The following is a 23,927-nucleotide window of genomic DNA, read 5'->3' on the forward strand; positions in this document are numbered from 1 at the left end:
GATGCTTAATAAGGCCAGCAGTTCAAACTTTGGCAAAGCAATGTTAGGCTTTTGAAAGATACAAGATTGTCTTGTAAATCTCAGCGTGAAACAAACTGAATGTTACCTTCCTGGAATCTTGAAATCACATGTAAAGAAAGGGATGGTCTGTGTGTTAGCCACATACTTGGGAGACCCTCTCAAATCAATCTCAGCAAGCTTGGGAAAAGAAATCCTGAGACACACACATCTAGAAAGTGTCACTCTCCTCTTGCCTATTGGTGCCACCGCTCAGAAATTAAAGAGCTTGATTTCACATGGTCATGGATGCCTGTTGGCTCTGGATTTGGCTAAACCATAGGGAAACATTTGTGAAGGACTTATAGATACGCTGGTTCTATGAGACATGTGCAAAGTCAGTAGATTCATTCAGTCTCGTTCTCCCCTGTGGGTAACAGGAACCTAAATACTCCAGGGTGTATTTGTAGGAAGCTGGATCAGAACTAGAGCTCCATGGACTTGCTTGGCACTCTGATATGAGATATTGATGTTGCAAGCCTCAGCTTAACCTAAGGTGCCACAATGCCAGTTCCCACGTCAAGCAGCGACTTAACCACTGTGTTAAACCCTAGACTCCTCCTTTTCATAATTATAACTTAACATTTTTCATGGCTGCAGAGTGTTATAAACATTCTTAGATGCTGCCTTCTTGGTATTTGGTTTTTATGATCTTTGTTTTACAAGTGAAGACACAGAAATATCAAATAACTTGCCCAAGATTCCATAGCTTGTAAGTGACAGAGGCAAAATTAGAATTTAAAAAAAAATTTAGTTTTATTGCAAAGTCAGATATATATAGAGAGGAGGACAGAGAGGAACATCTTCTGTCTGATGATTCACTCTCCAAGTGACTACAGTGGTCGGAGCTGTGCCGATACAGAAGCAGGAGCCAGGAGCCTCTTCTGGGTCTCCCACACAGGTGCAGGATCCCAAGGCTTTGGGCCATCCTCAACTGTTTTCCCAGGCCACAGCAGGGAGCTGGATGGGAAGTGGGCCAGCCAGGATTAGAACCAGTGCCTATCTGGGATCCCAGCGCATGCCAGGTGAGGACTTTAACCACTAGGCTCCTGCACCGGGCCCCAGAATTTGAATTTTGATCATGCGGCCACATGATCTGTCCTCTTTAATTTCTCTACTTTAACCAAATCTCCAATTCACCTATAGCATTTTATTTTCTTATCAATGTTTTACTATTTATAATGGTTTACCAATAAGAGTTTATCAATATAGCTTGATTGAAAATTTTTTATTAATACAAGCTTTCTATTTTATGTATTTTTACACTTGATCTTAGCCAAAAGGCCGAGAAGCGATATTTTATGTATTTTTAAAAAAGATTTATTTATTTTACTTGAAGTCAGTTACAAAAAAAGGAGAGTCAGAGAGAAAGCTTGACTCCCCATATGGCCACAATGGATGGAGTTGGACCAGTCCAAAGCTGGGAGGCAGGAGTTTCTTCCAGGTCTCCCTTGTGGGTACAGGGTTCAAGGCCTTGGATCACCCTCTGCCACTTTTCCTGGCCATAAGCAGGGAGGTGGATCAGAGGTGGAGCAGCCAGGACTCAAACCAGCACCCATATTGGATGTCTGTGCCATAGGTGGATAAATTCTCCAGGCCAATTTTCACCGGCCCCAACTATTTTGTTTAAAAAGGAGAAGTTCGGCGTTTTCCTCCAAAATTACTTGGCTCAACTTCACAAAGTCTGATTTCCTTCTGAATGCCTAACACATATAAGAGCTTCTGTTATATTTTCTGCCACCGTACTTCACAACCGTCATAGAAACCTGCACGGTTGATAATTGCTTTTTCTTAACAGACAAGGTGACAGCAAGGAGACTTGTAAACACAGGTGACATCTGTCATGGTTCTTGGGTCAGACATTCCTGAGCTGGGATCCAGACTTTGGTGTTCACTGAGTTTGTAATCTTGTGCAAGTTTCTTTATCATATCAAAGTTTTCGTTTTCTCCTCTGACCAATAGGACTCACATTACCACCCACATTAGAGGAATGCTTACTGAAATAATACCTGCAAGTGCTTGGCATGTGGTAGTGCCTGGTATGTTCCGGTGGTCACAGGTCCTGCCCAGGAGCAGAGCCTCCGCAAGGCCTTGTCAGGGGAAGTTAGACCTGTATCCTTGAGCTTCTGAAGACCACATATTTTCTTCTTTCCATGAGAGGTGCTACTTTAGTCCAAGTTGCTACTGGAGTTCATTCAAATTCCCTTCCTGTTGGTATCCCTGTATGCCAAACAACACAAAATGAGGAGGAGCTTGAAGGAGATGAACACACACACACACACACACACACACACATCTGTCCTAATACAAGTGGCAAGAGGGAGACTGGAGCAGGGCCAGAAGAAGAGAAGGAACTATAGGGCTCTCACTGGGCCCTAGCCAAAGCCAGGAGACAAGAACCCAATCCTGGTCTCCCACGAGGGAAACAGTGATTCGAAACCTTAAACCATCACCTGCTGCCTGCTAGGAGTGGAGTTAAGACTCCATCTCAGGGACTCTGATATGGGACATGGACATCTTAACTGCTGGACCACGTGCCTGTGCTGCTATGAACTTTCTAAAGTACCTTTCTGCATATCAGTTTATATTAAGCATTTTGAAAGCTGTGCTGCCTACTGATAATAAATCATGATATCAAGGTTCTACATACTTTAGAGAAGTTCTGTTTTCATTTGAAACACATCATATCAAGACTCCTTGTTTACTTGGATGTTTTTTTCTTTGAAGTGTTGGACACCATCATGACCAAGAAACTGAATTTCCACAAGATGCCACTGTCTGTGTTCCCATATTATCCCTCTTTGGGTATTGCCTTGTATGGAAATGAAAAGCCTTTGATCAAGCTTCCAGCATCATTCAGAGAGTCACTGGAGCTTCCCTTATGGAGATTCTTTCAGAAGAACAGACACCTGATTGAGGAGGTAAACAATAAAATGAGACAGTGTCATTGTGAGCTCACGTGGTCCCAGCCCGACGGACAAGTCATCATCTGGCCGGCTGCCTCCTTAGTCAATCAAGGCCGAAGGAGAATCAGGAACTGGCAGAAGGACGCCTCCACAGAACTCTCTAGCATCAGGTTGAAATACAAAGTCTCATCTATTAAAGTAAATCAGCGAGTGTGGGATGCTGTCCCCAAACATGACTTGAAACATGATAAGATTCTAATTGAGTTTGATGCACTGAAGGAGATCATCACCTTAGCAGGGAAATTGGAGGATGTCCAAAACATCAAGCCCCAAATTAAGGAATTGGTAGACAACACCATGCAAAAAATAAAAAAGGAAGAGGAAAAAGTGGAGGAGGTATTGTCCATTTCTCCAGAAGATTATTTCCTCCTGTGTCACAGCAGTGTGCCGGAGCAGGTCTGTAAGGACTGTCCAGATCTGGAGGTGAGTTACAACAAGAGCCGTCAACAGGTGAGCTTGAGAGGACCCCCTGCAGCCGTGTATAAAGCCAAGAGTGACTTCCAAGAGAAAATGTACTCCATGATTCATAAAAACATTAAGATTCCTTTGGAGATCTTGCACTTTTTGCAACAGGTCGACTACAAAAACTTCTCTAAGTCTCTTTTTGGAGCTCAGAAACTTCTTGCTGTTTATAAACTTGAGGGTACCACTGTTCTGTTAACCAGCAGTTCTTCTCAAGTCCTGTTAGAAGCCGAAAAGCACTTGTTCAGTGCTTTGAGTTATAAGTACATTGTCCTTGAGAACCAGGAGGTCCTCAAAGACAAGAAATGGCAAGAGTTCACTTGCAATCTGCAGAAGAAACATAATTCCTCCTCATGCACTTTCTTCATCAAGGAATTGCTGACGGAAACCCCAGCCAAGGTCCTCCTGACAGGCTGTGTGAAAGTAGTCAATGAAATCCACCAGTTGCTTTTGGACTTCCTGGGAAAACACATGAGAATAGAGAGGCTGATTGAAGCAAAGCATTCTTTAGTTATTGACTATATAAGGCTGGAAAAGAAGCCATCGTGGCTGAAGCTCAAGAAGGAGAACACAGAAGTCATCTTCCATCCTGAGGCCATGACAAAAGGCATTTTAGTAGTTGGCCCGAAGGCCAAAGTGCTGGAGGGAGTGACCAGCATTCAGAAAATTCTGGATTCCATCCACGTGGAAAATGTATGCATTGATAAGCCAGGAGCCAGGCAGTTTTTCCAGGACAAGTCACAGTATTGTAAAGGGGAGGTCAAACGGCAGTTTGGTTGTTTCATTGAATTACAAGATGATACAGTCAAGCAGAACTGCGCTGTAGGGCAGAAGTGCTGCTTCCAGGTGGACCTGGCAGCTGGGGTCACGGTGATTGTGCAGCAGTGTGACTTGTCCCGGCTTTCTGTTGATGTGGCTGTGAATGCAGCAAATGAGAACCTCTGTCACTACAGTGGCCTGGCTGCTGTTATCTCCAAAGCAGCTGGCCCCGAGCTCCAGGCAGACTGTGAGCAGATAATAAAGAAATGTGGCAAGTTGTCACCTGGCAGTGCAGCCATCTCAAAAGCAGGAAAGCTGCCCTACCGCCACGTGATCCACGCGGTTGGACCCCGGTGGAACAAGAATGATGACCAGAAGTGTATGGATCTGTTAAAGAATGCTGTGAAACAGAGTCTCCTTTTGGCAGAAAAACACAGATGCCGATCCATTGCCATCCCTGCTGTTAGTTCCGGGATCTTTGGCTTTCCCATACAACAGTGCACGGAGACCATTGTGATGGCAATCAAGGAAGACTTCCAATCCAAGCAGCCTGGTGGCACCTTGAAGAAGATTTACCTGGTGGACATAGCCGAGCAGACTGTGCAGGCCTTTGCAGCAGCTGTGAAAACTCTCTTGCCAGGTACACAACCTGCTTCCCTGCTCAGTTCAGCCACAGTGATCCAGCCTCAGCAAACATCACAACAACAGCCAATGCTGGTGGCCCCAGGGGGCCTGAGGATCCTGATGGTGACAGGAGAGCTGCAGGATGCTAAGGTGAGTATCTATTTACAGATCGCCACCAGGATGCTCTGACACCACATACTCTCTGGCTCTCACTGATGGGTAAAGAAAGACTAGGATCAAGGGAGGAAAATCCTACAGCCTTCTGCCATGAAGCAGGTTTCCCTAGATACCTGGGATGTATACCAAGTCATTTCTTTATAGGGTGATCAGTTATTTATAAAAACTGTAGGGTGTATTAAGATCAGACCCTGAGGCTTCCAAGGAATGTCCCTGGTGACACCATATTTGTAGCTGGCTCACTGTACTTCCGTGGTGCCTTTCGATCCATCAGATTTAGATCAGTCAGAGGTTAGTTCCTTGTCTGTGGAAACTCAGGGCAAGCAGAGGGCAGGAATCTTGTTCATGGAGCTGAGCCAGGGAGGGCAGGCAGTGGGGTGAGAAGGGAGTGGACAGCTGCTGGGGCTTGCATCTGTGTCCAACACCAGCAAAGGAATGTGGTGCGGAGAGGGGAAGAATGGCCTCAGAAGGATACAAGTGCCAGGTGCCAAGAAGGCAGCTTTTGTAGGCCAGCAGTGTTGGCCGTGAATACATTTTTCAAAAGGCATTTCTAAGCCTTTCCTTTAAGGCTCTAACTCATCAGAACAGTAGCCACCTGTAGCAGGATCTGGACTCTCCTGCTGTGCCAGGTGGTACTTCTTCCATTGGAGGAGGCTTGGGAGTCCTGGGAGAGATCTGGTGGGGAGGCAAAAAGTGGTGGGGGCGCTGGCATGAGTATGTGGGGGTTGAAGGAAGGCAGCACCTGTGAATATTTACCAGTCAACAAATAGCCGCCATGTTGCTGTATTGCAATCACAGACATGATCGTACTTGTGTCTTCCAGTGAGTCCGCCCTAGCCTTTTGCTCCTGGCCCTAGAAGGGAGGCCCTGGTTCTGCCTGAGGGAGCCTGGGACATAGAAGTGTCTATTTGCCCCTCATGCCTCCGTTGGGTCCTTTTTCATAAGGAAGGCTAGTGAGCACAATATACCTAAACCAAAATGAGCACCTTGAAAGTTTTGTTCAAAAGAGCAAAGTCCTAAATTGCCAGCACTGGGTGGCACTTGTCCTTGTCATCTTTAAAGAAAACACATTTGGGCGTGATTCACATTGCACTAAAGGAAAAGAAACCTGACTTTTTTTTTTTTTTTTGCTTTGAATGGTTTCACAAGATATCCCTGAGGATCCATTTGGTGTCCAATGACATAGTAAAAGGGGAAACAATATAAATAGTTTCAGGTTGAATTTACTCCATGTCTAAGCAATTCCTACAGTGCAACTATCATGAGAAAAGCTGAACATTATGTAACAGTCAATTCTCAATGCTGTTTAAGCAGTTTGCTGAGAGATCACTCATGGGCAACACTCATTTAAAACGTGTACTTCAGTGGTTTCCCATGCATTCACAGAGATGTGCAGCCATCACCACAACCTAAGTGTAGAACATTTCTGTCTCACTCTTAAGAAGAGCCCACTCGTCACTCATGCCATCTCCCATCCCACTCCCTAGCTACCAGTCTTCCTTCTGTTTCTGTAGATTCCAATTGCACTGAAAATTTCATGTGAGCTCATACCATGCATAGTCTTTTACAATGGACTTCTAGCACACATAAGGCTGTTTTCAAGGTTCAATCAAGCTCTAGCAGGATCAGAACTCCATTCCTTTTCGTGGCTGAGTACTGATCCATCATATGGATTTTCCCAAGCTTTGCTCATGTACGTTGCTATTGATGAGCTTCTGGTGTGTGGCTGATAGTGCTATAAACATTTGTACACAAGTTTCTGCAGGAACATCTGTTTTCAGTTCTCTAGGAGTTCTCTTGTGGCTGGGGCACAAGGTAACATCTGTGTCTGGCTGGATCGGGGACTGCTGGACCATGTTCCCGAGTGGCTGTCCCATTGCATGTTCCTGGCCAACAGCGTTGAGAATATAAGTTTCCATTATATCCTCACCAGTATTTGCTATTTTCTGTCTTTCCCATTACAGCCACCCTCATGAGTGTGGAGTGGTATCTTATTGTGATTCTGATTGGAATCTCTTTAGTGATTAGAAATATTGATCACCTGTTCACGTGCTTTTGGCTGCTTGTATAACTTTTGGGGAGAAACATCTGTTTAGAGCCCTTGACCACTTTTTAATTTTACTTTTGTATTTTTGAGACAACATATTTTCTTTTTTTCTTTTTTTTTTTTTTTATTATTGGAAAGCCAGATATACAGACAGGAGGAGAGACAGAGAGGAAGATCTTCCATCCGATGTTTCACTCCCCAAGTGAGCCGCAATGGGCCGGTACGCGCTGATCCGAAGCCGGGAACCAGGAACCTCCTCTGGGTCTCCCACGCGGGTGCAGTGTCCCAAAGCCCTGGGCCGTCCTCGACTGCCCTCCCAGGCCACAAGCAGGGAGCTGGATGGGAAGTGGAGCTGCCGGGATCAGAACCGGCGCCCATATGGGATCCCGGGGCTTTCAAGGCGAGGACTTTAGCCGCTAGGCCACGCCGCCGGGCCCGAGACAACATATTTTCTAATACACGTGAGAGTCAAAGTCATAATCCTCCATACCACCATAAATAAATAATTCAACAAATAAAAAATAAAAAGGTCATAGTTTAGCAGAAATATAGGCAAGGATGGAAAACAGTAATCAAGTGAAAAGGTGCTCATTTCAGTCATATACAGTAAAGTGTACAAGTTAATATCATTAAAGTCATAGTACTACATCATTCTTTTTCTTTAACATTTATTTCTTTGAAAGTTAGAAATACAGAAAGAGAGAATTTCCATCTGCTGATTCACTTCCCAAATGGTTGCAACGGCCAGGCTGTGCCAGGCCCTAGCCAGGAGTCCAGTGATTCATTTGGGTCTCTCACATGGGTGCAAGGGCCCAAGAACTTGAGCCATTGTCAGCTGTTTTCCCAGATGCATTACCAGGAAGCTGTGTTGGAAGTGGAGCAGCCAAGGCATGAACCAACACCTGTATGGGATGCCAATGGTATAAGCAGAGGCTTAGCCTACTATGCCATGGTACAGCCTTATTTTGTGCACTCTAAAAATGAATTGTTTGTTTCTTTACTATTGAGTATTTTTTTTTAAGATTTATTTATTTTTATTGGAAAGGAGGATGTACAGAGGAGGAGAGACAGAGAGGAAGATCTTCCGTCCGATGGTTCACTCCCCAAGTGACCACAACGGCTGAAACTGAGCCAATCCAAAGCCAGGAACCAGGAGCTCTTCTGGGTCTCCCACACGGGTGCAGGGTCCTAAGGCTTTTGGGCCATCCTCGACTGCTTTCCCAGGCCACAGGCAGGGAGCTGGATGGGAAGTGGGGCCGTCAGGACATGAACTGGCAACCATATGGGATCCCAGTGCATGCAAGGCAAGGACTTTAACCACTACATTATCGCGCTGGGCCCACTACTGAGTATTCTTTATACAATTTGCATATAGACTCCTTGTCAAAAATATGATCTATAATATTGACTCCTATTCCATGGATTTTATTCTTTTTTGCTCAAGTTGTTACTTTGATTAAAATGCTTTTTGATTTTAGATTAAAACACTGAGATAGGGCCAGTGCTGTGGTGTAGTAGGACAAGCCTGTGGCATCAGAATCCTGTATGGGCATTAGTTTGTGTCCCAGCTGCTCCACTTCCCATCCAGCTCCTTGCTTATAGCCCAGGAAAGCAGTGGAAGATGGCTCAAGTCCTTGGGACCCTGCGCATGCATGGGAGACCTGAAAGAAACTCCTGGCTTCAAGCTGGTTGAGCTCCACTCATTGTGGCCATTTGGGGAGTTAACCATTGCATAAAAGTTAGCTCTCCCCTCACTTCTTTCTGTAACTTTGCCTTTCCAATTAAAAAACATAATGCATAATAATTAATAAAAAAAAAAAAAAAAAAGTAAAAAAAAAAAAAAAAAAATGTGTCTTTTAAACAAAATACTGAGGCAGAAGATTTAAAAGCAGATTTCTACTTACAGAGGGCTTAAAAAATAATTCCAAAACTTATAGCCAGTGTTGACTGGGTGCTGTAACATGCGGTTTCTCATTCAGTGCCATGAAGTTTTTTCAAGGATTCATCTTCTCACTTCACAGCTGTGGGAATGAGCATTAGAGGGGTTCAGTATACTTGGCCTAGCAATTGGTAGAGCCAGGATTAGAACTTCTTTGGGCCCTTAATCATCATAGTTCAGAATGTGATGAACAAAGTGGTTTCCCTCATTGATAAACCAAGTGTGCCCAGGGCAGGCGTGCGCATGAGCACATGTGAGCTCTCTTGTTCTCCCCTCTCTGGCACTGCGCAATGAGACTCCCCTTCCTCCCCTTTCCTTCCCATAGACACACAACTTCCACTACTACTACTCCCATTTCTCAGATCTACATGGCCCAGGCATCCTCACAGACCATGAAAAGCTGACTTCTGGATCATGTCTTCCACCCTACGCCCCTCCTTTCCTTTTGGCAGCTTTTATTTGTGCTGGCATGCCAATTGCATGAGTATCTGTAACATTTGTCTCCAGGTGGTATTTCAGTTTCTGGCAAACTGATCATCTTAAGAATTATTCCCCTCTCCTAACCCCATTTTGTGTTTCAGACGGATGCTGTTGTCAACTCCATTCCCCCGAATCTTTTTCTGGGCAATGGGCCCCTTTCTCGGGCCCTCTTGGAAAGAGCAGGGCCAGAGCTCCAGCAGCAATTGAAAGCCACTTGCCTGAAGGAATCTGCTGAAGTGGGTACGGTGCTCCGAACTGATGGGTTCAAACTGCACTGCCGCCACGTGCTGCATGTGGTAGCTCCACACTGGAAAGATGGCAACCCATCTTCGTACAAGGTAGGGCAGTTCATAAATTCTCCAGGAAATTGGGTAACTCTTTGGACTCTTCTGGTTTAACAGGTTGGGTCCTGCCTGTTTCTTTTCTGGAATAATGTCATATTTTTGCCAGGTTCCATCATTCTGATCATTTCTTTCACCTGTAGCTGATTTCTCCTGATGACTAAGTCATAATGCTCAATAATTATTAGGGGCCAGGGAAGGGCTATTCAAGATTGTATTTCGTTAGTGAGGAAAATGAGGCAAGGGTGTGGTGAATGGAAGAGAATGGAAGATAATGATGGATAGACTTAGTGGTTGCCTTGATTCCTTGTCTTTTTTATATATGTGGTTTATTTATTGTATTTGAAAGTCAGCTAGAGAGAAAGAGTAAGAGGGAGGGAGGGAGGGAGGGAGAGAGAGAGAGAGAGAGAGAAAGAGAGAGAGAGAGAGAGAGAGAGAGAGAGAGAGAGAGAGAGAGAGAGAAAGAGAATCTTCTAACTGTTGGTTTATTCCTGAAATGGCCACAACATCCAGAGATGGGCTAGTTTGAAGCTAGGGGCTAGAAGCTTCTTCCAGGTCTCTCACATGGTTACAGGATTTGAGCCATCTTCTGCTACTTTCTCAGCCCATTAGCAGGGAGCTAGTTGGAAGTAAAGCAGCCGGGAAATGAACCTGTGCCCATAAGGGATGATGGTGCTGCAGGTGGAAGATTATGGCATGCTGAATCAATGTGCTGGCCCCATTCTCCCGAATTCTTTTTTCTTCTGACTGTTCTTAACCACTGTTGAAAGAAAAAAAAATAAGAGAGAGAGAGAGAGAGAATGGCCATGCCCTATAGCATAGCAAATTAAACTGCCACCTATATTGCTGGCTTTCCATATGGGTGCCATTTTCATGTCTTGACTGCTTTACTTCTGATTAACTCCCTGCTAATATACTTAGAAAAACATAAGAAAATGATACGAGTGTTTGCCCTGCCACCCATGTGGGAGACCTGGAAGAAGCTCCTGGCTTCAGACTGGCCCAGTGCTGGCTGTTGTAGGAGTGAATAAATAAACGGAAAATCTTTTCTGTCTCTTCTTCTCTCCCTAACTCAGATTTTTGAGTACATTGTTCAATCTTAGAGAAAAAGAAGAAATCAGAAAAGAGGGACAAAGGAGGAGAAGTTGCAAAATGTTTGCTCTTTTTGTTCCAATTCCTGTTTCTAGGCAAGATGTCAAGACTGTGCTTTATGTTTTGCAGACCATGGAAGGCATCATCAGACGCTGCCTGGACATCGCTGAGGACTGTGCCGTCACGTCAATTGCCTTTCCTGCCATAGGAACAGGAAACTTGCAGTTTCCTAAAACTGTGTTTGCTAAATTAATCATCTCAGAAGTGCTCTCATTCAGTACCCAGAGACAATTGAAAACTTTACAAGAGGTTCACATTATGCTCTACCCAAAGGATCATGAGAACATTAAGGTACAGTCTCACTCATTTCTACCTCTGAGAACTGAGATCTAATGTTCTGAAATATCTGGTTGGTCTCATAGGATGTTTCCTATATGTCCAATACAGAAAAGTAAAGGAGTAGTACAAACAAGTTGTAGCATAACAAATTTCAAGAACAGTTACATAAGTAAGAAGAAAAAAATAGCTTCTTTAGGAGCATTTCAAATCACATGGTACAAACATAGACATAATCATGTCATGAACATCCTTGTGGCCATCACTTAACTTTAACAGTTATTAATCTAAGGCCAATAATCTAGTCTTTAACCTCCATTTGCTTCCCACAAGTGTACCTTAATGTTCTCACATTGTTTTGAAACAAGTCTTAGATATATTATTTCATTCATAAACAATTTTGTGTTTATTTTTAAGACACAAGTATTCTTTTTAAAAATAATATAGCCACAATATTACATCACATCTAAAGGAAGTTGACAATAATTCCTTTGTTTTGTCAGTTATCATGTCAGTGTTCAAATTTTCAACTATTTAATGTTTTTACAGCATTGTGTTTGAATCCAGACAAGGCTCACATATTGCAAAGCAGATGACACAGCTGTTAAGATTTACAATTCTTAGGAATTTTGTCCTAATAAACAGGCATAGTTGTGGCCCTTCCAGTAGGAAAATGTCAGAATGCTGTCCAAGGGAAAGCTGTGGTTAGAGTGAGTCAGCACATTTCCATGTGAGTAGGAGAGTTGGGGCAGCCTTCAGTCTCTGAGTCCATCCATCAGCTCTTGTTTTACGGAACATCAGCATGGAGGAGCAACTGCAGTTGGTGCTATGGCAGAACCAGAGGCATACAAACATCATCCTGTCCTCCAGGACTTCACAAGCTAATAGAGTTTGTGACACTTCAGGTTTGAAAGAGTTTATGGTATTATAAGAATTTAACAAGCAGTTTGAAATGTCCATGGATCATTGATCCGCATGACTTTTTGGGCTATTATTGGTCTTTCTTGGATCTATATGATATCTATGAGTTCTTTGAGAGCTAGCAAATCTAGTCTCAACTCTAATCAGGTTGGCAAGTCACCTGCATACAAAATAGATACGTTTACTTGGCCTGTATAGTTACTGCTAGTTCTACTCAATAAAAGATGTTTTTATTACTTCCCTGTGACATGCACCGTGGGAGGTGATGTGGATCATGGAGCAGGGTATGTAACTTGTACTTTTGTAATTACTTTGGGAGCTAAGATTGAAACACAATTACAGGCATGCAATTTGGAGCATTTTGGAGTAAATGGCTAATGGATAATGGGTGTGACACTTGTGTTGGGGACCCAAAACTTCCACCTCATGATGTCTGTATCATCCCAACTTCATTCTTTTCCCTAAAGACTCAAAAACTCTACAAGTATTCAGCCAGAAAGATTAGTCTGTGCAGACAAATCCCATGCCATTTGGAATACTGTTGATTCTGCAAACATGGTTATTATATTCTAAAAACTTTTAGAGTTCACAAAGATTAGCAAAGCTTTCAAAAATTTTATTTTGCTAGTGATGATATTTACATAGTTGATTGGGGTAGGAAGGATTGAGGAAAAGGGGATAGTGGGTGAGACTCTTGTTTGCACATTTTTTTCTTCCCATTTATGGGGAAGAGGGGGGTACAAGAGGAGAAACCATGCCCAGCTTCCCAACTGACATATTACCCCAGGAACTGGGGAACTGCCACCCGATGTCATCCCAAGTTCCTCATCGTGGAGCATTTGCTGAGGGTTCTGTTCATGTGTTTTTGAGATGCTGCTGATATTACCACTCCACAGATGAAAAAAATCTTTCTGAGGTCGACTGGCTGTCATAGTCTGCCTCTGAGTTTCCATTGGCCTAGAAATTGATCAGCAAAACTTTACAAGTTGTTTGCAGATGGAGCTTGGAACAGAGATTGCAAAACAGCAACAAAATCATTGTCTGTGAATTCACATGTGCTATTTTTGTTGTTTTTAAATTAGAGTTAGTTTTGCTAACATTTAAAAGTTTGCATAGAACTCACCAGATATCCACCGTAACCTAAACATTCAGGTTCTGGCTCATTGAGTGTGACTTCCTGATTGGCCCCGTTTGCTGTGGCTAAGTGGCAGGTGCTGCTGCTTCAACCCACCTCTGCTCACGTACCTTGCCTGCCTGGCTCCCGGGATCTTGTTGGGTCTTAGGTCCTCGTTCAGGAGTCTTTCCTGTCCCTTGACTGTCATTGTATCAGTTGTTTTAGCTAGGATCTTTTTTTTTCCCTCAGAAAAATTCTCTCGGTTGTTTACCAGGAGAAAGAAAGTGATGATTTTAGATATCACTGTCTGGCCTACCCCAAAAGAGAATCAAAAAATCTAGACTCATTTATACTAGTATCCATACTCTTGCCTGGTTGGATATTTTTTTACACTTTGATTTCTTTCTCTGTGGTGGATAGTACTCTAATGAATATCCTTGAGTTTCTATCTTTGTCTTGATCATTTTGACAGGGCGCATTTGTAGAAAGAAAATTGTGTTCCAATAGCTTTGTTTCAATAGCTTTGAAATCAAAGAATACTGAGGGCTCTGTTCATGTGTTTTTGATAGTTCTGAGATGTTTTCTCCTAAATTTGTGTGTGTGCACAAAGGGTCAAAAGTCCTGATAACGCAGAGTGTTCTGTCTTCTGAGGAGTATAATCATTGGCACTATGTTCCAATCTCCAGGCATTTTCAGATGAGTTTGAGAGAAGAGCTAATGGCAATCCCATCAGTGACAACTCTCCCAAGTCTGCAGATACGCAAGGTACTGGAAGAGTTTTAAATGGATAAATGATTTCTAGTTGCTCAGTAGCCATTCAGTAACAGGTTGAAGATGATAGTGATGATTTTTCTTAAAAAACAAACAAAAGGAGTGATGAGTAAGAATATGACTTATATGACCTCCACCTATGCATGCAAAATATTGGGTATATGATTTTGAGCCAAAGAGAAATCAGGCCAAATTATATAATTCATACAGTATGTTTTTTAAGTAGTGACATAACTACTATTTCTAAGGATGATGGACTTGTATTTTCCAAATAGGCACATTTAGAGAGACAATAGCAGTCAAATACTTATGTTAAATTTGTTATTGTTGTATGTAAAGTTATCCTGTCTGGCCTTGTTGGGGCTTCTGCAAATTAAACATGTATATCTTTTGCCAAATGTGAGTCTCTCTTTTCTTTCTTTTTCTTTCTTTCTCTTTCTTTTTCTTTCTCCTTGCTTCCTTCCTTCCTTCCTTCCTTCCTTCCTTCCTTCCTTCCTTCTTTCCTTCCTTCCTTCCCTCCTTCCCTGATCTCTTTCTTGTCTCTTTCTGGCAGATCAATCATGTGAATACCACACCTTTGGATCATGTCCTACAGCTTTCTGAGTAGCTGGTCTCCTCCATCTTCAGTCTTCTTTCTGTCTGTTCTGCAGATAAGATCATCTTAGCTGCTCTATCTTCAAGCTCAATGGTTCTTTTCTCTGTTTATGTGCTATAGAACCCATGCATCTAGTGAGGGTGAGGGTGAGGTTTTTTGTTTTGTTTTGTTTTGTTTTGTTTTGGTTTCAGATTTGCATTTCTAAATTCAAAACTGTCTTTTTTTATGGATATCATTTGTACTGAACTCCAAAGGGCTCCTGTTTTCCAATTTGTTCCAAAACATTCCATTCAGTTTAACATGTTTACTCTGATTTCATGGATTGTAGTTATAATAGGTACTTCAGTGGGTTTTTTTTTTTTTGCCAAGTTCAATGTCTGGATTGCTTAGAAATGGTCATATTTTCCTGGTTTTCATATGGCAAACAATTTTAGAATATGGTTGGATAATGTCCTGTTAAAATCCTCTAGAGAATGGTGATTTTTTTTTCTTTCTTTTTTCTTTTTTTCCATTTGTGACTCTTCTGGTCAGAAATACAGGATGTCTTTTGGAGAGGGTTAGCTTCCCTATCCTTCTGTAGAAGGATATCATCAGTGAACTTCAGGGTCAGAGGCAGACTAAAGGTTAGAGGTGAGAGAGAAGTGTGTATGTGTGGGGAGGGGAAGGCAGGAGAGAGAGAGGAAAGAAATATGCAAGGGGCATACATGAGTAGGTGAAACCTAGGGCATCCTTGCTGCTGTTGACTCGTTGATTGGCTTTTTCCTGTTCAGGTTTATATGGGAGTATTTCTAGCCCTAATTTAGGAGTGCATGAGATGAAGATTGGCCCTATCACCTTCCAAGTGGCCTCTGGAGATATCACCAAAGAAGCGGCACATGTGATTGTAAATTCAACATCAAAAACATTTGATCTCAAATCAGGTACTCCACTTGTATAATTTTGACTAACATAACAATTAATGTAGTAGAGTCTGTGAAGGAGGGTTTCTAGGGCCAAACCTTGATTTTTACATATAACATTGGTTTGAACAATATGAATTAGTAATTTCAAATTATTTATTTTGATATTATGATGGTTATTTTTATTCAATTTTGTTTACATGTTGATTTTCTCATGTAGGAGTCTCCAAAGCAATTTTGGAATGTGCAGGAAAAGATGTGGAAATGGAATGTTCTCTCCAAGGTAAGGCACAATGCTGTCTTTTTGGTTCTGAACTGCAAGTGGAATATTAAATAAAGAAGGCTGTGGAGAGACTAGGGAAACAGGACCTGGGGAGACAACACATTAATCCTAAAATCATAGATTTCTCTAAAGAATTCCAATTATGGAGAATTAGAAGTGAAAAGTAACCTCACAGCAGAAAAAGAGAAGCCCTAAAACTTCATCAAAGATAATGTTTCTTTACTCATTTAATGTTTACTTCATTTGCTATCTAAAGTTGGGTTCAACAGCTAATTTTGCATCTTTCTGTCTGTGTCTCCCAGCTCAGCAGAGCAAAAAAAAGTACATAGTCACTCAAGGTGGGTTACTGATGTGCAAGAATATTATTCATGTTGTTGGCGGAAATGATGTCAAGGAATCGATGTTCCATGTTTTGGAAGAGTGTGAAAAAAGGAATTATTCATCCATTTGCCTCCCAGCCATTGGTACAGGTTTGTAGTTTCTGGCTGTCAGGGCAGAGGTCAAAGGTACCCACTTGCCCTTGGATTTGGTGCTGAGGGGTGTGGCATTTCACCTAGGTGTGGACAAGTCCCTCATCACAATTAGCCCCAAGGGAATGAACAGGACCTGAGGATGGTTTAAGCAGGGAAAAACAGATGAAGAAAATGAGAGGGTTGGGATGGAAAGAAGGGAGAGGAAGGTAGGTGATGTGAAAGGAAAGGAAGCCACAGCTCATTTTCTCTCTTTTCCTTTGGTTTCATGCCTTGGTGAAATAGTCCTTAACTTTTCTATTCTATCCCCTCTGTGAAATTTCAGCACTTTGCCTTCCTTGTAGCAGATGCCCACGTGAGCATTTTCAGTTTCAAGTCCGTAGTTGGCTATGTCCATTGGCCTTATGGCACATCTATGTAGAAACCTCTGTTACCAGAACCTATAGGTCAGAAACTCAGATTTTCAAGAAGTTTAACCATCTTCAAAGTTTCTAATGGTTGTGTATGTCTCCAAATCTAAGGATGGTACTTTTAGGTTTATCATTATAGTTGGGAGGTGCATGTTGAGTCCTTTCCCCAGGAATCAGAATTATGGGCATGGACTGGGAATTTCAGTCTGATCTCCCACTGAAAAGATGGTCAGACTGGAAGTAGGATGGAACTGACTGGTTCGAGTGGGAGGATACTTAGCACTGGATCCGTCATTCGGTTATTTAGGAATCTGAGTCTTAGTTCAATATTCTAGGCTCTTCAGAAGATTAGCCTTAATAAATGTAACCATTCCTGTCACTTTATGGGTTTTTTCTCAGATTCTGACCCGTAGCTTGCTGACTTTAGTTCTCTCCTATTCATCCTAGTGTTCCTAGATAAAATTCTATGTTGACTTATTTTCTATCTCTAAAAGTATAATTTATGGTTCCTGTAACTTTCCATTCCCTTTTCATTCCCCATTCCTAGAAGATTGCCAACATTCATCTGTCTCTGTTATCTCTCATTTTTTGTCTATCTAGCTCATCTTTTAGGGGCACTCACCAATGATGTCCCAGTCTCTGTCTCCATTTTTTTCCCCTCTGAATGCTAGTTTTATGGTGCACCTGAACTAATTTGGGCCAAGAAAGCAGGACCCCAGGGGGTGGCACAGACCTTCCCAAAGGAGTCCTTACATGGAGTCAAAATAAGAAGCAGGAAGTGAGGGAGTTTTAATTTTGTAGATATGTGCCTATATTTGAGTAGTATTGGTGAATTACTGCCAACCTGTTGACTGTTGCACAGCTCTGGTTGCATTGTTGTATGCACAAATAAATCAGAGTAGCATAGCAAACTGTCCTTGCTCGCCCTCTTTACCAGTCTTTAGCATCACTGGAGCTGGTGATTAGGCCAGCAGATGGAGAGACATTCCTCCTCAGCAGTATGAACTGAGTTGGGAGTGTGATCACACAGCACCTGGCTAACCACACTAAACCTCAATACACACTCCAAACTCCCATTCGTTGTCTTTCCTGATCTCCCAAAACTGCCCTTCCTCTTGAGTTTCCAAGCGAGTGAGAAACATCACTTCCCATTTAAAATCTCTGACTCTATCCTATCACTACTTTACCATTCATATGCTCATTGGCTTATTAATTAGTTTGATTAACTATTTGATGGGTGACTGTATGCGTCAGGCACTTGGCTTAGTCACAAGGAGATAGAACTGTGACTAAGACAAAGCTCCAGGAGCCAGCAATGTGGTACATTGGGTTAAGTGGCTACCTGTGAAGCCAGCATCCCACATGGGCACCGATTCAAGTCCCAGCTGCTCCACTTGCAATCCAGCTCTCTGCTAATGTGCCTGAGAAAGTATATAGGAGACCAAGATGAAGCTCCTGGCTTCAGTCTGGCCCAGCCTGAGGCCATTACAAGTATTTGGAAAATGAATCAGTGAGTGGAAGAACTCTTTCTGTCTCTCTTCCTTTCTTCTTCCCTCTCTCTCTTAAACTCTGCCTTTCAAATACATAAAATAAATTTTCATATAAAAGAAAAGGATCCAGTTCACATTGAGCACCTAACCTAGCTGGAGAGACGGGCATGCAAAGTTTCGACTGCCATGCAACAGAACCCACAATACTGTAAAGGTGCAGAGGAGGCAAGGAGGGAGATGGTAGGGCCAAGGATGAACCTTGACTTTACTTCCTAAATATCTGCTCAATATCCATGCTATACTCACATCCTGGTCTCCCTGCCTCCCTTTGTTTGCCTGTTGTCTTTTTCCTCAACTTTTATGAGAGCCTCATTACTAGACCTGGGTTCCCTACTCTAGTGCCTTCGTATTTATCTTCTCCAAACAGCTCTGTTTCCCTGCACTTTCAGGCCTCTTTCCTTTACCTTCGTGCCCTATCACACAGTTCTTTCAGGCACAGCCATTCCCCGGGTTCTCCATTTTTCACCTGTTAAACACCTTCTCATCCTCACGTTGCCACATCTGTGGGTCCTGATGAGTACCTAGCTGAGTACCTATGCTGTGATGGGACATGGTAGATGTTTAGTAAGAGTGGATGACCATATCTGAATGCTTCTGTTTAGACTCTTCCAAATACCGTTGGAAAACCACAGCCTTGCCAAGGAGAATTTCCCACTTCACCTGCTGATCTACTTTTAAAAAGCGAACGAACCCTCTCAGATGATTTCCTATGTGATTTGTCTATATCTCCACAATTGTTTAGCTAGTTAAGTCAAAGAGATCCACTCTAATTTTTGTAATAGCAGTGCATACCATCAATGAGACGATCTAAGTGGGCTCTCAGTCTATCATATGAGCTTGACTGTTAAGATTGCTTACTGGGTTATTTTAAGCCAGCTACCATTTACATGGCCGCCCTTCCATGCTGGAGAGGGACTTCTCATGATCTTACCAAGGCAGTGGCTTTCATGGTTCTAGAAACAGAAGACAGAGCATCTGCAAACAGGAAAGCTTCTGCTCTCAGAGGCTCCCTATCATGCAGTGTGGGAGGAAAGGCATCCCTGGAGAGTCACGGGTAACTGTGTAGCAAGAGCTGGAGAGACAACAAATAACTTATAGCACTGGGTATCTTCAGTGGCTAGCACTCCTAAATGCTCACAACAGCCAGGTTAGCAGCCAGAAGCTCAAGTAATGTTTCCCAGTGGGGTGATAGGCATCCCACTTACCAGAGCTATCACCTGCTACCCTTCAGAGCATACAAGCTGTACATACAAGAGCACAAGAAGCTGTATCCAAAGCAGAGTTCCCAGTGATGAAAAGGGTGAGGCTGAGGGTGGAGGGGAACATTCCTTCTGTGAGTGTGGGAATCCATAATTTATCCCTGAGCTTTTCCAGTTGAATCTGTTTTCCTCTTTCCTGTCACTTTGATTGTTTGCCTTTCCAGGAAACGCCCAGCAAGCCCCAGATACTGTTTCTGAAGCCATCCTCGATGCTGTGCAGGACTTTGTTCTGAAAGGACTGGCCAAGTCTGTGAAGAAAGTTAAAGTGGTTGTCTTTCTGCCTGAAATCCAGAAGGTGTTTTATGATAGCATGAAAAAGAAGGAAGGCTCTCCGGCTCCTGCCCAGCCGTCTATGATTTCTAAACTTGCAGGTGAGCTGTTGGTTATCAGGAGATGCCTCCTCTGATACTCATGGGATTAATGCATACAAATATCTAATCTTCCTCTTTATTTCAGGATTTTTTGGCTTCTCAAAGCAGCCTCCCAAGAAAGAGAAATGTTTGCTTTTGGAAAAGAAAACAGAATCAACGAATTTTCAGGTGTGTGGTGAAAATGCAAGCAATGTGAAAAATGCTATTTCCTGGTTGCAGAATTTGATTGAACAAGAACAAGTCCTCCACAGCAGTAAAGAGGACTGCATCAGAGATTTTGATGAAAAGGAGTATGCAGAATTGAATGAGCTGCAGAAGAAGTTAAATATTACCATTTCCCTGGACCCTAAGATACCTGAAATCCGGGTTTCAGGATTAAGCAGAGATGTAATGCAGGCTAGGGATGCAGTTGAGGGAATGATCAAGAGAGTGAGGTCAGCCAAGGAACAGGATTCCCGGGCAGATTACCTGATTGGGCTCATACAGTGGCAGTACAGTGACCAGAGCATTGTCCATTGTTTCGACAAAATGACCAACCTGCAATTGGAAGATGCAAAGAAAGACAAGAAAAACACCATCATTGTCAAAATTAATAGTCGGGATTACACAGTGCACTTGGATAAACTCACCGCGGTAGACAAAAATGGACACACAGTAATCATTGAGCGCCATATAAAACCTGAATGTAAGTGACATTTTCACATTTGTTTGGGTTTGACCCTATTTCAGAAACATAGCAAGTAGATAAAATTCAAGCAATCTGAAAGGGAAGAGAGACTAGAACATCGGCTCTCTGAATTTGAAGAGCCTACAGTAGGACTGGGAAAGCATAGCCTGGGCAGGTATGCTCGCCAGCTGGAGCCTGATGGCCAACCCTGTGTGTGTTGCCATATCAGCGGTTCCTAAGCCCCCCACAGCCAGATCTGTGGCAGAGGCAATGGCGCCTTCATGGGGAGGGAAAGCCACAAGTTTCACGGAAAAGTGGATCATGGTGTTCTACAACCAAAGGGCAAACGGGAAGAAACCAAGAAGGGATCCTGGTCTGGGAGTAGGCCCTGTCTGTGTGTGACCAAGTGGTGAACCGGTGGGGGAACCTACAGGAAGCTGTTCTGGCAGGAATGTGACCCAGAAGTCTCCAAGCACCATGCAGAAGCTGTCTCTGGTGGCCCTGAGGAAATGATAAATCATGTGAGGGAGGGACAGAATTCATGAAGAGCACAGTTGTCTTTTAAGTCCATCCTACCACAAACCTATGGGATTGTGCCTAGCAAGGGGTGGGGGAGCAGAGCCATCGGTGCCACCAGTCACTTAGCAAAACCTACCAGTCTCCCACCCACCAGGCGGAGGCTAGGAAGACACCAGGAAAGAGATCTGGCAGCCCTGGTGATGGCAAAACAAAACAACAAAAACCCATGCCTCAGCCAAAGAGCAGTTTGCTTAAAACTGCAGACTGTTTAAAACATCCGAGGGCAATCATTGATGGTTCAGTTGTGGCAGATCAGAAGCAATAGCAAATTCAGCAGAGTGACATTACACCTGCACCTTTCAGATCTCAGCCAGTCTGAGCCTTCAGCGCAGGGACACACAGGCTCCAGCTCTCAGAGAATCTCCGCCCTGGGTCTGGTTCTGGAATGTTTAATTTTTGTTGAGCAAGTGTCCCGGGGCGGTGGGGTGGGTGTGAGGTAGAGGACCTGGGAGGTACACTGTCCTGGGAAGGCAAGACATTTTGTGGCCACCTGGCATTGGGAGACTGTGAATAGGACCGGAGATGACTGGGGATGCACAAGGGAGTCCTCATGTGTCTACTTTACAGCTGAGCTTCCTGAACACTGGAGCCCCATGAAGCAGAACTTACTTGTGGTTGAGCTTCCCCAGAATCATCAAGAGTACAACTTAGTGGCAAGGGATTTCAATAATACCTGCTCCCAGTTCACCATATTGAAGGTAAGCACAGCCTCTTGATGCTGGAAATCTGTGGTACCATGGTCCTATAAAAATGCATTTTCATTTATTTCCTATCACTTCCCCCCCGCCCCCGAAACAGAATTTATGAGGTAATTAAGGACTGGTGTTGTGGTGCAACAAGCTAGAGTATTGCCTACAGGGCCAGCATTCCACATGAGAGTGCATGTTTGATTCTCAGCTGCTCTGCTTCCAATCCAGTTCCCTGCTAAAGTACCTGGAAGGTAGCAGCACATGGCTTTTGTGCTTGGGCACCTAGCACTCATGTGGGAGATTAGCATGAAGTTCTGGCTCCTGGATTAGACCTGACTCAGCCCTGGTTGTTGCAGCCATTTGAGGAGTGAACCAACAGATGGAAGAATCTCTCTCTCCCTCTCATTATAAAGAAAAGCAAATTTTTCTTTTAAAAAAATCATGATAGATTTTAGATTCTAGAATTCTACTTACATTACCATAATTACCAAGACATTAAGATTCTTTTTTTTAAAAAAGATTTATTTATTTTTATTACAAAGTCAGATATACAGAGAGGAGGAGAAACAGAAAGGAAGATCTTCCGCCCAATGAATCACTCCCCAAGTGACCACAACGGCCGGTGCTGTGCCGATCCAGAGCCAGGAACCAGGAGCCAGGAAGTTCCACCAGGTCTCCCACATGGGTGCAAGGTCCCAAAGCATTGGGCCATCTTCGACTGCTTTCCCAGGCCACAAGCAGGGAGCTGGATGGGAAGCAGGGCTGCTGGGACATGAACCAGCGCCGATATGGGATCCTGGTGTGTTCAATGCGAGAACTTTGGCCGCTAGGCCATGCCGCTGGGCCCACATTAAGATTCTTGTATCAATTATGACAATAGAGTATTAGATTGCAAGATGAAGTTAGAATACTAAAGACACATTGTGTTAAGTTTAAGAAGTGGGTAAACAAAAATTCAAAGGGATGGCTTCCAACTGAGTGTCAACAAGTGAACATCGCCAAGAGACACAGGGAAGCTCCTGGGCTCTGGCTGCATCCTATGCCTTGCAGAAGGCTCCTGAGCTGGGGCCGCGTCCCGGGCCCTTCCCTTCAGGATTCCCTTGCTTGATACCTCCTTTGGCGTGTCCCCTGTTCATCTCATTGATTTTGGTGTCCTCAAAAAGAAATGATACACATAAACTGTTAAGACTTTCTTCCACTGTTAACCACCATGGATATTGCTCTTTGCAAGTAATATTGTGGTTTGTCTCCTTCTTTAACTGATTTCTTTTTCATTCCCACTAGTATCTGTTTCTCTCCCTGATTCTAGCTTTACCCAGAAGACCTATCAACTTTGTCTTCTGTCTCATCAGGGAATGTTTTGTTCTTGTTGCCTTCAGTTATTATTTCCATATTGGTAGTTTCCACATCAGTGTAACCAACCTGGACCTTTACTCTAGTCCTGGAACATACTCCAGTGGCCCAAACAATTCTCTGCCTGAATGTCCATGTCCTAAAATCAGTCTTTCTGGGATAACTCCTCATTTCAAGTAACTTTCCTTCTCCTGCTGTCCCCATTTCTGGCCGTGATTCTGTCACTTCCCTAGAGAAGCGGGGATTCTTTGAGTACCTTCCCTTTATCGGTGAGAGTCTGTCAATAAGGTCTGCCTTGTGTGCTTTCTCTTACTGTCTGTTTGAGCTGCTACCATTCTGCTTATTCATGTAGTTAAACACACTCTAACTCAAAAAACAGTTTAAGTGTCCTACAAAGCTATATGTCTATATTACTTTTAGGTGAAGAATAGATGAAGAAACACAGATCAAAAGATAAGGAAGGTATGGATAATAATACAGAGGTATTGCTGATTCACAAAAATAGTATGAGATTCCAGATAGCTTCTGATTTATTCCTGAGCTAGATAGCAGCTTACCCCAAGCAGTAAACACCTGACTATAAGACTCACAACATCCATAAATCAGAAATAGTTTTTGAAGAGACATAGCTCTTCACAACAATGAGACTGAATCCTGGGGATTCTCTTGTGCATCAAGTCCTAGTGACTGTTCTTAATCTCATTCTCACAATAAAT

The 23,927-nt window shown here is 43.2% G+C and overlaps 2 protein-coding genes across 2 annotated transcripts in view; one reads left to right on the forward strand and one right to left on the reverse strand.

The window, feature by feature from the left end:
* PARP14 (poly(ADP-ribose) polymerase family member 14) overlaps positions 1-23,927 on the forward strand; it is a 49,079-nt gene that overhangs the window by 18,746 nt on the left and 6,406 nt on the right. The window contains exons 6-15 of the mRNA XM_004577846.3: positions 2,785-5,018; positions 9,613-9,849; positions 11,074-11,295; positions 14,002-14,080; positions 15,452-15,601; positions 15,801-15,863; positions 16,166-16,333; positions 19,717-19,923; positions 20,009-20,608; positions 21,737-21,867. Coding sequence (XP_004577903.2) covers positions 2,785-5,018; positions 9,613-9,849; positions 11,074-11,295; positions 14,002-14,080; positions 15,452-15,601; positions 15,801-15,863; positions 16,166-16,333; positions 19,717-19,923; positions 20,009-20,608; positions 21,737-21,867 — 4,091 coding nt within the window. The remainder of the gene's footprint in view (positions 1-2,784; positions 5,019-9,612; positions 9,850-11,073; positions 11,296-14,001; positions 14,081-15,451; positions 15,602-15,800; positions 15,864-16,165; positions 16,334-19,716; positions 19,924-20,008; positions 20,609-21,736; positions 21,868-23,927) is intronic.
* Positions 14,118-23,927, reverse strand: part of HSPBAP1 (HSPB1 associated protein 1) — a 70,303-nt gene continuing 60,493 nt past the window's right edge. Inside the window, exon 9 of the mRNA XM_058661978.1 lies at positions 14,118-14,167. Within this exon, the coding sequence (XP_058517961.1) occupies positions 14,133-14,167 (35 nt within the window). The 3' untranslated portion in view covers positions 14,118-14,132. The remainder of the gene's footprint in view (positions 14,168-23,927) is intronic.

Source organism: Ochotona princeps, chromosome 3, assembly GCF_030435755.1.
Source record: "Ochotona princeps isolate mOchPri1 chromosome 3, mOchPri1.hap1, whole genome shotgun sequence".
Lineage (NCBI taxonomy): Eukaryota > Metazoa > Chordata > Mammalia > Lagomorpha > Ochotonidae > Ochotona > Ochotona princeps.